Source organism: Phocoena phocoena, chromosome 20 (genome assembly GCF_963924675.1).
Source record: "Phocoena phocoena chromosome 20, mPhoPho1.1, whole genome shotgun sequence".
Classification (NCBI taxonomy): Eukaryota; Metazoa; Chordata; class Mammalia; order Artiodactyla; family Phocoenidae; genus Phocoena; species Phocoena phocoena.
The window spans coordinates 40281107-40301062 of record NC_089238.1 but is presented as its reverse complement, the minus strand read 5'-3'; the positions used below and the strand labels follow the sequence as shown (position 1 = coordinate 40301062).

General features: G+C 40.8%; 1 protein-coding gene and 1 pseudogene across 4 annotated transcripts in view; both read right to left on the bottom strand.

Moving 5' to 3' along the window:
* CBFB (core-binding factor subunit beta) overlaps positions 1-19956 on the bottom strand; it is a 58988-nt gene that overhangs the window by 21014 nt on the left and 18018 nt on the right. For 3 of the 4 annotated variants that reach the window (XM_065898988.1, XM_065898987.1, XM_065898989.1), the window contains one exon: positions 3751-3867. The exons of the other annotated variant lie outside the window; for it this stretch is intronic. In XM_065898988.1, coding sequence (XP_065755060.1) covers positions 3751-3867 — 117 coding nt within the window. The remainder of the gene's footprint in view (positions 1-3750; positions 3868-19956) is intronic. 4 annotated transcript variants of the gene reach the window in all.
* Positions 2130-3482, bottom strand: LOC136141025 (protein-serine O-palmitoleoyltransferase porcupine pseudogene; annotated as a pseudogene).

Here is a 19956-nt window from a genome sequence, read left to right as displayed (position 1 = left end):
TCCTTATCGCCTGGGACTTTCATTACATATATGTTGGTCTGTGTGCTGGTGTCCTACAATCTCTGATACTGTTCATTTTTCTTTGTTCTTTCTGTTCTTGAGACTGGAAAATCTCTATTAATCTATGTTCAAGTTCACTAATTCTTCTGCCAGCTTAAATCTGTTGAGTCTGTGAATTTTTCATTTCAGTTATTGTAGTTTTCAATTCTAGAATTTCTACTTGATTCTTTTTAAAAATTTAGATCTCTTTATTAATATTCTGTCTTTCATGAGTCACTGTCATAATTGTCCTTCAATTCTTTAAAGGAAGAAATTTTCCTTTAGCTCTTTGAACACACTGAAAAAGAACTGCTTTTAAGTCTTTTGTCACTAAGAACCATCATTTGAGGCAGAGTATCTACTGCCTGCTTTTTCCCCTGAGTATCAGTCACACTTTTGTGCTTATTTGCATGTCTTATAATTTCCTGTTAAAAACTGGGTATTTTAGATAATATACTGTAGCAACTCTGAATTCTGACCCCTGCCTCCAGCCTGTTGTTGCTGTTTTCTGTTTGTCTACTTAGTGACTTGCCTAGTTGTGTGGAGTCTGTTTCCCCAGCAGTGTGCAGTCTCTGATGTCACTGCTTAGTTTTTTTTCTTTTTAAGCCTTGCTTTCTAGGGGGTTGCCCCTGGGTCAGCATAACCTAGGGGTCAGCCAATGATTGGTCAGAGGTTGTGCTTAAACACCTTGAGTCAGAAGGCTTCTAATCCTTTGCCATGGGATCTGTGTGTGGCTTACTTTCAAAGTGCAGGTAGTTTATCAGTCTACCCTGTATTCAGCCAGGGACTAGCAGCTTTCAAGGGCTCTCTCTGTCCTCTCTTGAACAGGTGTAGCCTTGCACATGTACATAGCCTTTTGGACCATGAGAGGTTAAGTGTGATCTCAATAAGGCTTACTTTAGCTATCTCTTTCCCTAGATTTCCCTGATAAATTTCTGGCTAGTCTGCCATTTTGTTGCTTCCTGAAACATTAGTTTTCTCCAGTTGTTTGCCACAGAGACTGCTATTGTTTTCAATAACAGCCCTGGATATGTATTTTTCCAAGTGCTACTCTAAATAAAGTCAGCTCCCTCTGAGAGGACAGCAGAGCTGCCAGTCCTCATGGCTCTATCCTGCCCAGGGTAGGACTTGAGGAACCACAGAGCTAAGGGAGATGGGAGCAGCTCCCGACAAAAATGCCAGACTCTCACTGTTCTTACTGAAATTCACTAGCTTTGTTTGAATAAATGCCTCTCAATATATGTCCTTTGGTTAATTTCCAGAGACCTTAAATGGGTTTTTGTCTGTTTGTTTACAATTTTGTTAAGTTTAATCACTGCTTTTTGGAGAGAGAATCTGCCAAGCTCCTCACTCAGCCATTTCAAAAGTGCTGCTCCTACATTTTATTTTAAACTGGGTCCCCCCACCATAATGTGCTATGGATCCAGAACAAATATTAAACAGAACCATCTACTACACTTCGAAGTGCCCCACTAAGCGCACAGTGGTAATCCAGTGCAATTTAGAACCACTGAAGGAAAAACCTTCCCCAAACCAGGACCAATATTTGGGTCTCAATCTCTTCAGAATTCATCAATATTATGAGAACATGAGACTTTCTTTACTTACTCTTTTTAAAAAATACTTCCTAACTGTGGTTGATAACAACAAACTGTATATAAAAAGAGACAAGGAAGGCGGGGAGGCCCATGGATGGAAGTGTGTGTGTGTGTGTGTGTGTGTGTGTGTGTGTGTGTGTACTGGGCGGGGGGGTCAAGAATGGAGAGAGGGTCAAAAAAGAGGGTCAAAAATTAGGGCTTCCCTGGTGGCGCACTGGTTGAGAGTCCGCCTACCGATGCAGGGGACACGGGTTCGTGCCCCGGTCCGGGAAGATCCCACATGCCGCAGAGCGGCTGGGCCCGTGAGCCATGGCCGCTGAGCCTGCGCGTCTGGAGCCTGTGCTCCGCAACGGGAGAGGCCACAACAGTGAGAGGCCTGCATACCGCAGGGGAAAAAAAAAAAATTAGAGAAAGGGCCTTCCCTCATCCCCCATCAGAGCTGGCACCCAGGGGAGGGTTCTTGAGGGAGCTGTGAGGGTCCACAGACGTGCCTCAGCCTATGAGATGGTAGAAGATCCAGCATCCAAAAGTGACCCAGTGACTGGCCCAGCTGAGCTCTGACCACTTGTGGACAGTGTATGCCATGCTGTAGCCCTGCTCCTCTGTGGTATCGTCCACATCAACGTCAAACAGGGAGCCCAGGTAGGTCAGATGGAAGATGGCCAGGGCCCCAAAGAGCAGATTTAAGGCTCGCACCCCCAAGCCCAAACGATGCTGGTGTGAACAGTCTGGTGGGCACCTTTTCGACAAGACACAGGCACTGAGGATCCGAGCCAGACGCTTTCGGAGGATGTGCTCCACATAAGTGATAAATGCCAGGGACAGCAGCACCGCAGCCAGGTGGAAGCTAAAGCCGTGCAGGAGGGCACTGGTTGCATAGGTGACCAGCACGGCTGAAAAGGTCCCGAGGTGGAGAGCATTCTTGAAAACATAGTTATTTAGCCAACAAGACATGGGCAGGTTCCAGCTTGTGACAACTTCCACCATGGACCGGGGCAGCTCCACATTCAGTGGCTTAGAGACCGTCAGGTCCCATTCCAGGTGACCCTTCTCCTCGGTGAAGCCAGCCCCCGCCAATGTGGCTGTGGCCTCAGATAGAAAGCCCACAAAATAGTTGCTGAAGTGGAAGGAGACAGCACTCTCGTAGGCTCGCAGCCACTTGTGAAGGAGGTGGTCACCATCAAGGGGAATGAAGTAGGGGAAGAGGTAGGGGCCCACACAGGTGGACAGCACAAGGCACAGCAGGGCCAGCACCAGGCTCTGGGCCACCTTCTGCAGCCACTGGCGGCTCAGCGGGAGGCCTTGGACAGCCTGTAGGTAGCTGTGGAAGGATATCCAGGGCCCAAAGACGATGGTGCCCACAAAGTAGAGGTAGCCCATGAACTCCACGGGTGAGGGCACCACACCCACCTCGCCCCGGTCCAGATCGAAGCCCAGAGACACTGCCTTCATGGCCACAATCATCTGGGCCCCTCGCATCTTGTGCCATGTCACAGTGTCCACCATGTGCATCTCACCCATGAGTAGGTAGATGAGGATGGTGACGGAGAGGAAGACGCCACGATGGGAGGAATGTCGGCAGAGGAACAGCACGAGGTAGCACAGAAGGCAGAGCAGCATGACCCAAACCATGTGCAGCTGGAAGAAGTGGTAGAGGCTGAAGAACCCACCTGCCACGGTGCTTGCATGCTTCAGGTAGGATGGCAACCCAAGCCTCCCGAGGAGGCGGCAGGCGAGGCAGATGGCAAGGAGCAGCCAGATCTGGTCAAGGCCCTGCTGGGCAGTAGGCAGGAGACAGCCCTGTAGGAGCTGCTGGAAAAATTCCTGGCGGCTGAAGGTGGCCATTGTGGACCCCCACGGATGGATGAACAGATGGATAGACTTGGCAGTAAAGAAGCTGCGGTCCAGGGGCCCAGGGACACACCACCGCCACCACTGTCGCCGCCTCCTCCGGGCAGCCTCCCCCGCAAGCTGCAAGGCCGGGACCAGCTGAGACTCCCAGGGCAGCACTGTATACTTACTCTTAAAGACTGGGTAAAATAGATCTCCAGACAAAGGCAAGATTAGGGGTAAATAAAGGGACCACAGTCAGTAAAGCCTGAAGCCACCCTACCTGGGCTCGCTCCTCATCAAACTCCAGGCAGCCCATACCATCCAGTCTCTGGAGATCAATCCAACCTTTCCAGATAACACAGACTCCATTCAGAATCATGGGAGCCTTCAAATATACCTAAGACACAGAGAGAAGGATGAAAACCAATGATAAGCCATCAGACACATAAAAAGCAAAGGATAAACTTACTTATGAAAACTGTTTTTTTTGGGGGGGAAAAAATAAATTATAAAATTAAGAATTGTAGGAAAGTATACAAAGCATAGCCTCTGACCATATTCTATAAATTAAGTTAATCTGGTTTACCAGGATTTTATTTCTAGTCACAATTTTTCCAGATTATTTATTTTTTTAAAGATTTAATTTTATTTTCATTTTTCGCTGTGTTGGGTCTTCATTGCTGCGCGTGGGCTTTGCCCAGTTGGGCTTCTCGTTGTGGTGGCTTCTCTTGTTGTTGAGCACAGGCTCTAGGTGTGTGGGCTTTAGTAGTTGTGGCACGCGGGCTCTGGTAGTTGTGGCTCGTGGGCTCTAGAGCACAGGCTCAGTAGTTGTGGTGCATGGGCTTAGTTGCTCCGCGGCATGTGGGATCTCCCTGGACCAGGGCTCGAACCCGTGTCCCCTACACTGGCAGGAGGATTCTTATCCACTGCATCACTGGGGAAGTCCCTCCAGATTATTTTTTTATTTTTATTTTTTTTTTGTAGTACGTGGGCCTCTCACTGTCGTGGCCTCTCCCGTTGCGGAGCACAGGCTCCGGACGCGCAGGCTCAGCGGTCATGGCTCACGGGCCCAGCCGCTCCGCGGCGTGTGGGATCTTTCCGGACCGGGGCACAAACCCGCGTCCCCTGCATCGGCAGGCGGACTCTCAACCACTGCGCCATCAGGGAAGCCCCAGATTATTTTTAAAAGGAAGTTTTACAGATTTTGTAAAAACTGTAGTAAGGTGATACTTAAAGTGACATTGTTTCTTTTGCAGCTGAAGCTAGGACAATCAGGTACTTTGCTTTAATTTTTGAATCTTGAGTAGGAAGACATAAAGATGTAAATCAACTGGAATTCACTAGGCCCTGAAGAGAGCACGCACTGTTTCTCCCTGTTTGGATACCTGGAGCCACCCAAGGTCAGGTTCTTCATATTTCCTTTCCGTTTTATAAGCTACATCATAGATTCCTGGTAAGTAATGCTGTTTTTCTTTCTTTTTCTTTTTTTACTTAAGTTAGCCAGAGTTGATTTCTACCACTTTTAGCCAAAGAACCTTAACTGATACAACATTTATTTATGCATACTAAACATAAGAGAGTTCTTCTGTTTCAAGTATATAACCCTCGAGCAAAAGTCACTTTAGGTATGATTTCCAAATTTAAATCACTTTCATTTTTGATCACCAAATTAATTTTCATATTGCCTGTAAACATATTTGTTCTCAAGAGCAATTAAGGATCCATCAAGAAAGGAAAGGTGCTAATGCTATCATCTTGAGGTGAGTATTTTACTGTGATATAGTAAGAAAATATAAAAGAGAAGAAAAGAGAAATTTGTTAGTTCTTACAATCTCCCTCATCATAACAACATTTTATTCTAATAAGTACTTCAAAAAAAAAAACCCAACATTGTTATTTTAGGTCTTCTCTACCTCATTTAACACAGGCTTCTGAATAAAAATCAGCATAGATTTTTTTTTTTTTATCATTTACTGCCTTAACAAGATCTTTTAAATGCAGAGGATGCAGGACTTCAATGAGTTTTAAAAATTCCAAGTTATCCAATATATCTTTATAAATAAGGTTCTTCATCTGCTTACATCAAATATATTTTCTTCGGATAATCTCAGTGCTTTTGTGAGCTAAAATTAGCATTATTTATTACCTATAATTATATAGTCAGTAAGGCAGTTTCTCATTTTGAGGAAAAAGCTGGAAGCATCAACTTTTTCTTTACTCAATTCAGCAGTTTCTTCAACAAAAAAAATCATAAGGCATTCTTGTTGTACAGAGGTTTAATAAAAATAACTTATTAAATTATTAATTATGTCAGTAATTAAAAATATGCAACAAAAATGACTACTGAGACACCTGTAAAATAAAACCTAGAGGACTGGGCTTCCTTGGTGGAGCAGTGGTTGAGAGTCCGCCTGCCAATGCAGGGGACACAGGTTCGTGCCCCGGTCCGGGAAGATCCCACACGCCGCAGAGCGGCTGGGCCCGTGAGCCATGGCCGCTAAGCCTGCGCGTCCGGAGCCTGTGCTCCGCAACAGGAGAGGCCACGACAGTGAGAGGCCCGCGTACCAAAAACAAAAAACAAAAAACAAAAGCCTAGAGGACTTATGCCTTCTTAGTGCATATTTAAGCCATTCCCCTCCACTAGTAAACACAACTGTTTTTCCTGTTAAGGGTCCCAATAAACCATGCTGAATCAATTTCTACTGATATTGGAAAAAAAGCCAAAAACATAAGGTTCCATTTCTCCTCCCATTTGGACCAAGGGAAACAGTCTACAGTTATAGCTGAAACCGTTTAACCACACATTTCCTTCTGTTCTGATAAGTGCTCATTCCTTTCCACACTGTGAATTTAAAACTCCACTGGTATGCACCTAAGTTGAACAAGTAACTGTGACGACCTCATATTCGATACCTCACTAAACCTAAAATAACCCTCTGAATTGCCTACTAATATAACTTGACTTACCACATCTACCAATCAAGATTCCCACTTACTCTTTCCAACAGAGGAGTGGGTGCTACACAATCAGGAGCACAGCATCTCACTTATCAATCTATCTCATTATTTTAAATTCTCACACTAAACAAAGAGATAATCCTCATCTAATAGCAGAGAAAGGTCAACTTCATGATCAGATTCTATATTCTTCATCAATGACTTACATCTTTTAGATTCAAAGATTCCATAATCTAGCTTATTCATATTACCTTCCATAGTCAAAAAATATTTTCCTTACGAAACTACCAAGCTCGTAAACAGCTGATTTATCACTTCTTTATAAAAGTTTTCTCATGACTAAGAAAACCACTGATCTGCTTTGGAAAATTCCTAAATGGGTTCAGAAAATGGCTACAGTTCATAATCAAGGCTAGTGCCTGGAACTGTAATTTAAAATATTTAGATGATCCTGTGATTTATTTAGATTGTTCACATTTAAATAAATAGAGTTTTATGTGTAGACCTTCAAAGTAAATGCTTGGCACTTTCGTACATTCATGAATACCAAACCTTGAAGTACAAAGAAAAACTCTCTTACTTTGGCATTTTGTAATGTAATTTAATAATGTCATTTAAACATTCAGACATTTTTCACTGAAAATAATGATGGTTTATTTCATACTGTGAAAAGAAAATGTATTAGAATATGACCTAGGGTTTAAACCCACTGTCCTAGAACAATTAAATGTTTTATATAAAATGAATTCTATAAAGCCTTTAAAATGGGTAAATATTCAGCTAATCACACACAAAAATAACAAAATAGCTTGCTTATCTTTCCAAAAGTAAAATATCAGAGGATGTGTTTAAGACTTCACAGAAAGTTAAAAGTGACTGCAGCCTTACATTTTGTGTTCTTTTGGAAATAAGGTAAAAGTATCGCACAATTTTTTAATCAGCTCAATCTCTAAGTATCAGCATTTGTGATGTTATTTCAATCCAAATTACACAATCACTTTTCTTTCACATTTGTAGCTTTAAATTCCACATCACTGTAGCAGCAGAGCTTCAGCAAAAACACGTACGCACCAACTGTGGCATTATCCATATAATGGGATACCATTCAGCCATAAAAAGGAATAAAGTAGTGATACACGCTACAACATGGATGAACCTTGAAAACATTATGCTAAGTGAAAGAAAGCAGAAAAAGTCCACATACTATATGATTCCATTTATATGAAACATCCAGAATAGGTAAATATAGAGACAGAAAGGATATCAGTGGTTCCCAGGGGCTGAGGGGAGGGGGGAATGAGGAGTGACTGTTAATAAGTACAGGATTTCTTTTTAGGGTGATGAAAATGTTTTGGAATGACAGAGTGGTGACAGCTGCACAATTCTGTGAATATACTAAAAATCCCTGGATTTTTAGTTAATTTAGTGAAGGATGAATTTTATGGTCTATGAATTTTATCTCAATAGAGCTATTATAAAAAATATTTGCAATAAGTTTTATCTGTTACATAGGTGACATCTATAAGATATGTATATGGAGATTTTTGAGCAGGCAGTTGCATATAGGATTCTAGCACTCTGTGAAGAGATATGGGCGATGATATAAATCTGGCAGCCATCAACAACACAGTGGTATTTATTTAAATCCAGGGGAAAGGAAGAGATTACTCAAGCAGTAAGTAGAAGGAGAAAAGAGGGGGACCCATGAAGAACCCTAAGGAAATTCAACTTTCAGATGTATTCTCTCAGAAGAGAATAATCCAGCAGAGCAGCCTATGAACTGCCAGTGAAGAAACAGGAAAACATGCAAAGAGCCTAGTGGCTAAAGGTTAAGTTAAAAGGCCCCCAAGTAAAAATTTCCCCTTTGTTGGCTGCATAAGATTTTGAAGTATTACGTTACAGTATCTTAGGTCACTCATAACTTTTAGCAATGTTCTTATATAAGGCAGGAGTTCTTAGTCTGGAGTTCAGAAAACCCACATGAGTTTGGGTTTATGGATAAGTTTCAAGAAGACCAGAAACCTCCCAAAATTCTGTGTAAAAATGTATGTTCGTGTCCATGTGCATTTTTCTAAGCAAGTCCAATGCTTTCACCAAATTCTCAAAAGGGTGTACAAGGGGAAAAGGATTCAACTATGACAGTAAAAATGCAATTCTTCCCTTTCCCCTCATAGACACCAAGGTCTTTGTATCACCAAGCTTGAGAGATGATAAATACCCTTCATTTAGTAAAGGGACCAAACTGTTTAAGCAGCTAAACATTAGTTACCCTGGGTTTTGAAATGTGCCAGAGGAAGGATAAGAGAGAACTTAGTTAGTTTCCTATTTATCAACCTGTACAAAAGAGTTCTATCTCTGAGTCTGGAGTCTCTTATTCTGAGAGGATATAAATTTGGAATAAACAGTGGCATTTTCAATTGCCCTTTCTTCTACAATACTATAATGGATGTTCAGTGTTTCTAGCTCCTAGGTAGCTGGACTGAGAATAGAAATTGAGCGTACAAAGGGATAGCAGCAAGAGTTCCCTTTATTGAGTGGTTCTGAAGAAGATAATTTCAAGATAATTAAAACAGAATAATTGTAAATTTGCAAAGACTCCCATGCACACTGGTACTGAGCCATAACATCAAGATACACAGAAACCAAGTGTCAAAGCTATTGATAAAAGCAAGAAGCAGATATCTCACCCTCAAAAAACCCATTTCAATTGGAAAGAATATTTCATTTCCTTATAGTAAACTATCAGAGCTCAAATAATTGTGACTCTAGCCAATAAACTTAGATATTAGGGAAAACAGTAGAGGAAATGATCAGTACCCCTTAGGCCCTCAGGACATACCTGAATAATGATTAATAGAAGAACAGAAATACACCTGGAATTTAGAAATGTTTTTCTTGTAGCTTTCCTATAATTTCAATTTGAAAGGATTCACCTACTCAACAAATGTATATTACCTGTCATTTTGTACGTGGTATTATCATAAGGGCAGAGGGGAATACATGATGATTTTAAAAAAAATTGTATCCCACCACCCCAAAAAAGATTCCAACACCAATTAAAGTCTTTAATAAGAGCGGAATGCATACAAAAAGAACTGTAAGAATTAAAACTGAATTCACCCGTTACATTTAAGTAGGACTCACTTAACTCCTAAGGTTAATGGAATGTTCCATTGACAGTAATAAAAATTGTAAGGAGCTGGATCCAGCAGCTTTGCAACCTCTTTTTAAAGACCACAGTTCTAACAAAGTTGCATATAAACATGACCAGGATATAATATCTGAAGATTATCTACCTGAAAAATCTAAAATATTCAACTGAAAAACCAAGTGAATTAATGAGTTCAATAAAGTGGCTGGTGGGACTTCCCTGATGGCGCAGTGGATAAGACTCTGTGCTCCCAATGCAGGGGGCTTGGGTTCCATCCCTGGTCAGGAAACTAGATCCCACATGCAGCAACTAAGAGTTCGCATGCCGCAATGCCCGCCTGCTGCAACTAAGACCTGGAGCAACCAAATAAATAATTAAAAAAAAAAAAAAATAAAGTGGCTGGTTATAAAAAAAAAAAAACCAACAACTTTCCTGTATTACAACAGTAACTACTTAGAAAATAAAATGAAAAATTAAAAAAACAAACCTTATTTTAAAATAGCATTGGGATTTCCCTGGTGGCGCAGTGGTTAAGAATCCGCCTGCGGGGCTTCCCTAGTGGCACAGTGGTTGGGAGTCCACCTGCCAATGCAGGGGATATGGGTTCAAGCCCTGGTCTGGGAAGATCCCACATGCCGCGGAGCAACTGAGCCCGCGTGCCACAACTACTGAAGCTCGCACACCTAGAGCCCGTGCTCTGCAACAAGAGAAGCCACCGCAGTGAGAAACCCTCGCACCGCAACGAAGAGTAGCCCCCGCTAGCCACAACTAGAGAAAGCCCTCGTGTAGAGATGAAGACCCAATGCAGTCAAAAATAAATAAATTAATTATTTAAAAAAAAAAAAAAGAATCCGCCTGCTAATGCAGGGGACACGGGTTCGAGCCCTGGTCCAGGAAGATCCCACATGCCGCGGAGCAACTAAGCCTGTGCGTCACAACTACTGAGCCTACGCTCTAGAGCCCGCAAGCCACAACTACTGGGCCTGTGTGCCACAGCTACTGAAGCCCGCGCACCTAGAGCCCGTGCTCCGCAACAAGAGAAGCCACCACGATGAGAAGCCCGCACATCGTAATGAAGAGTAGCCCCTGCTCGCCGCAACTAGAGAAAAACTGCATGCAGCAAGACCCAACGCAGCCAAAAATAAATAAATAAATAAATTTATATTTTAAAAAATAGCATTAAAAGTATCTACTAAGAATAAATTTAATACGAAACAGGTAGGCTCTAATAAGAAGAAAATACCTAATTTTTGAAACACAGAAAGAGACTTGAAAAACTAGTGAGATGTTATGTTCTCTAATGGTAAGACTACAAATGCCAATTTATCCCAAAGTAATCCTTATTTTAACGAAATTCCAGTAAAATCTCAAAATAACGTTTTCTGGAATTTACAAAGTCAGTCTATAATTTATACAAAAGAATCAGACTATCCAAGAGAATAAAAGAAAGTATTTTTCTGCTCTTTCAGCTATTAAGACCTGTGACAACGCAAGCAGTACATATGCAGTAGTGCTGTGGCAGCCAGAAACAACTTGATGGAATAAACAAAAAAATTAAAAAACAAAACCACATATACAAGTACTTAATAAATGAAAAGGGTAACATTTCAAATCAATGGTAAAAGGGTATTTTACTTAACCAGTGGAGATGGGAAAACTGACTACCATTAAAAAAAAAAAGTTTGAAAAAAAATAAAATGGCTAAAGTATTAAAATAAAACAAGGTAACTATTTCTAAACTAAAGGTAAACATTTTAAAAATTAGGAACTTCCCTGGTGGTTGACTGGGTAAGACTCTGCGCTCCCAATGCAGGGGGCCCAAGTTTGATCCCTGGTCAGGAAACTAGATCCTGCGTGCTTGTGGCAACTAAGCGTCCGCATGCCGCGACGAAGCTCCCATGTGCCGCAACTAAGACCCGGCGTAACGTACATACATAAATATTTTTAAAAAAAAATTTTAAATTAAAAATCTTAATAATGTGTATGAGAAGAGATACCAGGTTCTACCACATTGTCAGAGGGAGCGTGAACTGGCTAACAATTCCGGGAAGGCATTTTTTGGCAACAGTGTGAATTTTCCTCTTACAAACAGCTCGTGGGGCTTGATATCAAAAACAACAAACAACCCAATAAAAAAATGGGCAGAAGACATACAGATGGCCAAGAGACACATGAAAAGATGCTCAACATTGCTTATTATTAGAGAAATGCAAATCAAAATTACAATCAGATATCGCCTCACACCAGTCAGAATGGCCATCATTAAAAAGTGTCTACAAACAATAAATGCTGGAGAGGGTGTGGAGAAAAGGGTACATTGGTACAGGCACTATGGAGAACAGTATGGAGGTTCCTTAAAAAACTACCATATGATCCAGCATATCCCACTCCTGGACATATATCTGGAGAAAAACAGGGTTCAAAAGGATACATGCACCCCAATGTTCATTGTAGCACTGTTTACAATAGCCAAGACATGGAAACAACCTAAAGGTCCATCAACGGATGAATGGATAAAGAAGACGTGGTACAATATATACAATGTAATATTACTCAGCCATTGAAAAGAATGAAATAATGCCATTTGCAGCAACATGGATGGACCTGGAGATTATCATACTAAGTGAAGTCAGAGAAAGACAAATATCATATGATATCACTTATATATGCACAATCTAAAAAAAAAGTGATACAAATGAACTTATTTGCAAAACAGGCTCACAGCTTTAGAGAACAAACTTATGGTTACCAGGGGAGAAGCATGGTGGGGAGGGATAGATTGGGAGTTTGGGATTGACATGTACACACTACTATATCTACTACAGATAACCAGCAAGGACCTAGTATATAGCACAGGGAACTCTGCTCAATATTCTGTAATAACCTAAACAGGAAAAGAATTTGAAAAAGAATAGATACACGTATATGTAAAACTGAATCACTTTGCTGTACACCTGAAACTAACACAACATTGTTAATCAACTATGCTCCAATATAAAAATAAAGAAGTTTTTTAAAGTGTGAAATTTCCTTTGACCCAGCAATGTCATGCCTATGAACGTATCCTAAAATTTAATCAAAGATGTACACAGAGTATTTGATTACAAGGCTGTTCACTCTTAAGGGTTTTTTAATAACGGCAAAAGGTTACAAATAACCTAGATGCTCAACATCTTGTTGTTTAATGTTGAATCAATAATCTGTATTAAACAAGGTGTCTTTAAACAGAAACATACATAAAAAAGATTATGTATTAACTGGCTGAGGAGGATGTTGTGACCAGAGGCTTGCAGGAACCTAACTCTGTATTTTCCGTGGAAGAAGTTGTTCGGTGTTCATTAATTCCACATCTGCAGGGACTTTATAGAAGATAACTACCATAAATTAGGAGAATCAACCATAATTATTTTTTAAAGGAAAGGAATATTATCACTATGCTTAACCCCAAGACAGCATGGGAAGAGTAAAAACTAAATGTACTTTAGAATCAGATAAAACCTGGATTTAAATCCTGGTTCTAACAGTGTATTTGAGACAAATCGTTTAAGATTGCTAATAAGCCTCAGATTCCTCACATGTAAAATCAAGGCTAAATAACACCTCTTTCATAGCTGATAGTAAAAATTAGTTAAGCCAATGTACATACACTTATGAAACATACAGAGCACCATAGAAACTGAATGCTTACACACAATACTTCCACCAAAGTTTTACACAGTGATTTCTCTCCAAGGGAAAGAAGCCATTTTTTTTGAGACAATGAACAGTTGATCACACCAATGAATCAGCAGATAAGCAATAATACTGGGATGGCCACAGGCACCCAGGAAAACAAGATATTCCACAAAGGAAGTATGCACCCTGCCTTTTAGTTGTAATCATTTCTGTAGTCTATTTAACAGATTCCTTTAGAAGATACTTGGTTCTGACTCATTCTCCTTTAGTCACATGTTCCTCCTCATTTAGAAATGCATAGTCAGCTGCTTGCCTGTTGGATAATCATTACAGACAGTCATTCAATCTCACTTGCCTCTGAATCATAACTGGGTTGCATGTTAAGTGTAAAAAATAGCTTCTTCTATAGTGATTTAATGTAATTTACCAATCTACTTCTTACAGTTCAAAACAGAAAACAGTACTTCTTGCAGAAATCGTAACATGGATTAACACAGTATGTGCCTGGAACTTAAAAGATTAAGCAAGCAAACGTGTGCAGGCGCGTGCATGCACACATGCAGACAGACGCACACTCAATAAATGGATGTGTTAACCAAACCCATCCTAAAAGGCATATGGAAAATGAATTAAAATATGTAAAAGTAAAGAAAAAAAAAAGGCATAGGGACCTGAATAGCCAAAACAATCTTAAAAGAACAAAACTGGAGGATTCACACTTCCCAATTTCAAAACTTACTGTAAAGATTCATTAATCCAAACAGTATAAAAAAAAACAGCATAGTATTGGCATAAAGACATATAGACCAATGGACTAGAGTAAAACACCCAGAAATAAATCCTCACATAGGTGGTCAAATGATTTTTGACAAGGGTGCCCAGACCATTCAATGGGGAAAGGACATTCAATGGTGTGAGGCGATATCTGATTGTAGTTTTTTTTTTTTTTTTTTTTTGCTGTACGCGGGCCTCTCACTGTTGTGGCCTCTCCCGTTGCGGAGCACAAGCTCCGGACACGCAGGCTCAGCAGCCATGGCTCATGGGCCCAGCCGCTCTGCAGCATGTGGGATTTTCTCGGACCGCGGCACGAACCCGTGTCCCCTGCATCGGCAGGCGGACTCTCAACCACTGTGCCACCAGGGAAGCCCTGATTGTAGTTTTGATTTGCATTTCTCTTCAATGGGGAAGAATAAAGTTGAACCCTTACCTAACACTATCTACAAAAATTACTTCAAAATGTACCAAAGACCTTAATGTAAGACCTAAAACTATAAAACTCTTAGAAGCAATGATAAAATCTTCATGACACTGGATTTAACAATGATTTCTTGGGGATGACACCAAAGAAACAGGTAACAACAACAAAAATAGACAAACTGGACTTTATTAAAATTTAAAAAATTTGTACATCAAAAGACACTATCGGGGCTTCCCTGGGGAACGGGGGACATGTGTTTGAGCCCTGGTCTGGGAAGATCCCACATGCCGCGGAGCAGCTAAGCCCGTGCACCACAACTACTGAGCCTGCACTCCAGATCCCGCAAGCCACAACTCCTGAAGCCCGGGCACTTAGAGCCCATGCTCTGCAACAAGAGAAGCCACCACAATGAGAAGCGCACACGCCACAATGAAGAGTAGACCCTGCTCACCGCAACTAGAGAAAGCCCGCACACGGCAACAAAGACCCAACGCAGCCATAAATAAATAAATACATACATACATACAATTTTTTTAAAAAAGGACACATGCACCCCAATGTTCACTGCAGTACTATTTACAATAGCTAGGTCATGGAAGCAACCTAAATGTCCATCGACAGATGAATGGATAAAGAAGATGTGGTACATATATACAATGGAATATTACTCAGCCATAAAAAGGAACGAAATTGGGTCATTTGTAGAGACGTGGATGGACCTAGACACTGTCATACAGAGTGAAGTAAGTCAGAAAGAGAAAAACAAATATCATATGTTAACGTATATATGTGGAACCTAGAAAAATGGTACAGATGAACTGGTTTGCAGGGCAGAAATAGAGACATAGATGTAGAGAACAAATGTATGGACACCAAGGGGGGAAAGTGGTGGTGGGGTGGTGGTGGTGGTGTAATGAATTGGGAGATTGGAATTGACATATATACACTAATGTGTATAAAATGGATAACTAATAAGAACCTGTTGTATAAAAAAATAAAATTCTAAAAAAAAAAAGAAAAGTTACATGATATAAGACTTAAAAGAAAAAAAAAAAGAATATAGCTTCTGGGGACAACATGTGGCAATTCCTCAAAAAATTAAGAACAGAATTACCATATGATCCAGCAATTCCACTTCTGGGTATATACCTAAAAGAACTGAAAGCAGGGTCTCTAAGACATATTTGCACACCCATGTCCGTAACAGCAGTATTTACAATAGCTAAAACATGGAAACAACCCACATGTCCACTGATGAATGAATAGATAAGCAAAATGTGGTCTATATATACAATAGAATATTATTATTCAGCCTTTGTTTTTCGTTTTTTTTTTTTTTTTTTGTGGTACGCGGGCCTCTCACTGTTGTGGCCTCTCCCGTTGCGGAGCACAGGCTCCGGATGCGCAGGCTCAGCAGCCATGGCTCACGGACCCAGCCACTCCGCGGCATGTGGGATCCTCCCGGACTGGGGCATGAACCCGTGTCCCCTGCATCAGCAGGCGGACTCCCAACCACTGCGCCACCAGGGAAGCCCTCAGCCTTTTAAAGAAGGAAGTTCTGCAATATGCTACAATATGGATGAATCTTCCAGACATTATACTAAATGAAATATGACAGTCATAAAAAGACAAATACTGTATGATTCCACTTATAAGAGGTACTTAGAGTAGTCAAAATCACAGAGAAAGAAGAATGGTGGCTGCCAGGGACAAAGGGGAAGGGGGAGTCGAGGAATGGGGAGTTACTGTTTAATGGGTATAGAGTTTGTTTTATAAAATAAAGAGTTATGGGAAAACTCATGTAAAAAGGAAGCAGTTCATGGTGAACCTAGAATCAGAAAATATAGAGCAGCCCACTTCCTCTGATCATTATTTCCTCCAGACCTCCAGCATACTGTGAACAATGGCTCACATTGTGCCAGATGCCCCAAATCCAGAATGAGCCCTAGGTTTTCCATAACCTACTCATGACTCGGCTCACAAACTTCCCTAGAGGCTTTTAAAATTCGCCAGGAAGCTGAATCCAGAAGTAACACTGAGATTTTGTTCAGCTTATCTCCTAGCAACTTTCATGTTGAACTGACATTATAGTCCTTTATTTACATTGCCATGAAGTTTGTGCTTGCTATATTCAGTTTTTCAAAATTAAACAAATCACTGTTTAGAAATACATCCACAGGAACAAGATGATAAAGAAAAGCAAGGAAATAAATATATTAATCAAGGTAGTGAGAAGTTTTTGTGGAGGGGGGAATAAGGACTGTGAAGTTTTTTAAGGCATCACTATCCAACATAAATATAACGGGAACCATAAATGCAACTCACATATATAAATGTAAATTTTCTAGCAGCCATGTTTAAAACACTAAAAAGAAACAGGTAAAATTAATCCCAGTAATATTACTTAATCAAATATATCTAAAATATTATTTCAACGTGTAATCAATATAAAAATTATTGAGATATCTTACATGCTTCTTTTTTTTGTACCAAGTTTTCAAAATTCACTGTGTACTTTTCCACATACAGCACGTGTCAACTAGACTAGCCACGTTTTAAGTGCTCAATAGTCACATGTGGGGACTTCCCTGGTGGTGGAGTGGTTAATACTCCGCGCTCCCAATGCAGGGGCCCCGAGTTTGATCCCTGGCCAGGGAACTAGATCCCACATTCATGCCAAAACTAAGGAGTCCACCTGCCACAACTAAAAGAGCCCATGTGCTACAACTAAGGAATCAGTGAGCTGCAACTAAGGAGCCCACCTGCTGCAAACTAAGACTTGGTGCAACCAAATAAATAAATGTTTAAAAAAATAAATAATATTGCTTAAAAAAAAGCCACATGTGGCTAGTGGCTACCTACTACACATCACATGGATGTTCCTTTTATTATTATTCCTAAAACCATACATATGTTTTTAAAAAATTAATTAATTAATTTATTTTTGGCTGCACTGGGTCTTCCTTACTGCGCGCGGGCTACTCATCATTGCGGTGTGCGGGCTTCTCACTGCGGTAGCTTCTCTTGTTGCGGAGCACGGGATCTAGGCGTGCGGGCTTCAGTAGTTGTGGCATGCGGGCTCAGTAGTTGTGGCTTACGGGCTCTAGAGCACAGGCTCAGTAGTTGTGGCGCACGGGTTTAGTTGCTCCACGGCATGTGGGATCTTCCCAGACTAGGGCTCAAACTCATGTCCCCTGCACTGGCAGGTGGATTCTCAACCACTGCTCCACCAGGGAAGTCCCCATACATACGTTTTTATCTACTCTTTCATAAGATCACTTAACAAATGAAAACATGACTAGCTTTTAAGGGGAAAATGCGTTAAATAACAAACATTTAAAAAGTAAAATATGCAGAAATAGCCCACCTAATTTGGGACATTTTATAAGGTATTTTAAGTGACAATAAAAATCACTGTATTAAATTTTACAACACAAAAAGTATGCTGAAATATTATACTGGTTTTATTGTACAGTCCCACAGAGTTAATGTCACGTGTTGCAAATTTTCACTAAACATCATTTTTCAGAAGAATGCTCCACCTAGACACATTGATGGTCCATCGTCTGGAAGAGCCATTCCTTCTGTGAGCCATCTGAGAAGATGTTCACGCACCAACAACATTCATACTCTGAGATATACATGGCTTTGTTAAGTAGAAAAAACCTTACATTTTTAGTCTAGTCTAAACTTTGGTAATCTGTAATATGATTTATATTCTTACACAAAACTGTCCTTCACAGAGGTATATTTAAAATTCCTGGGAATTCCCTGGTGGTCCAGTGGGTAGGGCTCTGTGTTCCAAATGCAGGGGGCCTGGGTTCAATCCCTGGTCGGGGAGCTAGATCCCACATGCATGCGCAACTAGGAGTCTGCATGCCGCAACTGAAAGCTCCACATGCCACGACTGGGAGTCTGCACGCCACAGCTAAGAAGTCCGAATGCCGCAACTAAGAGTCTGCAGGTCACAACTAAGAAGTCCGCATGCCACAACTAAAAATCTCGCATGCCACAATGAAGTTCCCACATGCCGCAACTAGGGCCACTGCAACTAAGACTTGGTGCAGCCAAAATAAATAAATAAATAATAACAACAACAACAAAAATTCCTGCTGGCTTTCTCACTGTATACAAAAGTAATGTTAGCATAAGCATCACAAACCACCATCAACTTTAACACTGTGAGGCCCTGAATGCTATTTCTGGACTCTCTGCAACTCCAAGCCTCTACTTGGAACTCACTTTGCTTAAAGAAGTCCCTATCCCACCCCAAAACAGCTCCATATAGCTCCCTTCATTTCTTTCTTTCTTTTTTTTTTTTTTTGCAGTACGCGGGCCTCTCATTGTTGTGGCCTCTCCCATTGTGGAGCACAGGTTCTGGACGCGTAGGCTCAGCGGCCATGGCTCACGGGCCCAGCCACTCCGTGGCATGTGGAATCTTCCCGGACCGGGGCACGAACCCACGTCCCCTGCAGCGGCAGGCGGACTCTCAACCACTGCGCCACCAGGGAAGCCCAGCTCCCTTCATTTCTTAACTCTCTCTTATCGGTACTTTTTCACTCAGGTTTAACAAGCATTACCACTTTAGGTTTATATAAATTCTTTACAGCTCTCAAAACTTTTCCAAGTCCTATCTGACGTTTACAACCATCCAATAAGAAGAAAAAGTTTAAAAGAAGAAATTAAAACAGAGATTAAATAATTCACTTGCAGAAGGTCACAGAGCCAGTAAGTGGTACAAGCTAACACCCAAAACTCATAACTCTATACATTCACCCAAACCACAGGTGCATTAATGGACTGCATTATTAATGTTTCCTAAGTATTTCAGTACACGTAAAAATAGACTATTTCCCTAAAAATAAATAGAGACTGGACAGTCAATTTCATGGTTAAATCCTTAACCATCTAGAACAATAAATGACATGAACTCTTCACATGACTTCAGAATATATTATATGAATATCCCACCCCCAACCCAAAATAGACAGTTTACTAGTTCTGCCATCTTCATTCTGTGATTCAAAGTAAACAATGCGTTTTAAAAAATACGTTTATTTATTTACTTGGCTGCACTGGGTCTTAGTTGTGGCACACAGGTTCTCTAGTTGTGGTGCACGGGCTCTAGAGCGTGCAGGCTCTAGAGCGTGCAGGCTTAGTTGCCCCAGCATGTGGGATCTTAGGTCCCTGACCAGGGATTGAACCCACGTCCCCTGCATTGGAAGGCATTTTTAAGAGAGTCCTAAAATGTTCTGACCCAAGAGGTACAATTTCAAGTGAAAAACATACAAAATTAAGTTATAAAATTCTTTGTTCCTTAACTAAGACCAAAAAAAGGTAATGAAATAAAAGAGGCAGATGCTATTTATTGTAATCCATTCTGAGACAACTCTGTTAAGAATTATTTCTAAAAGTATTACAGCTGACTTTACCAAATTATTAACACAAAAAATTGATTATGTGTAGTTTTCCAGCAGCTTATCATCACAAATATCATTTGCACT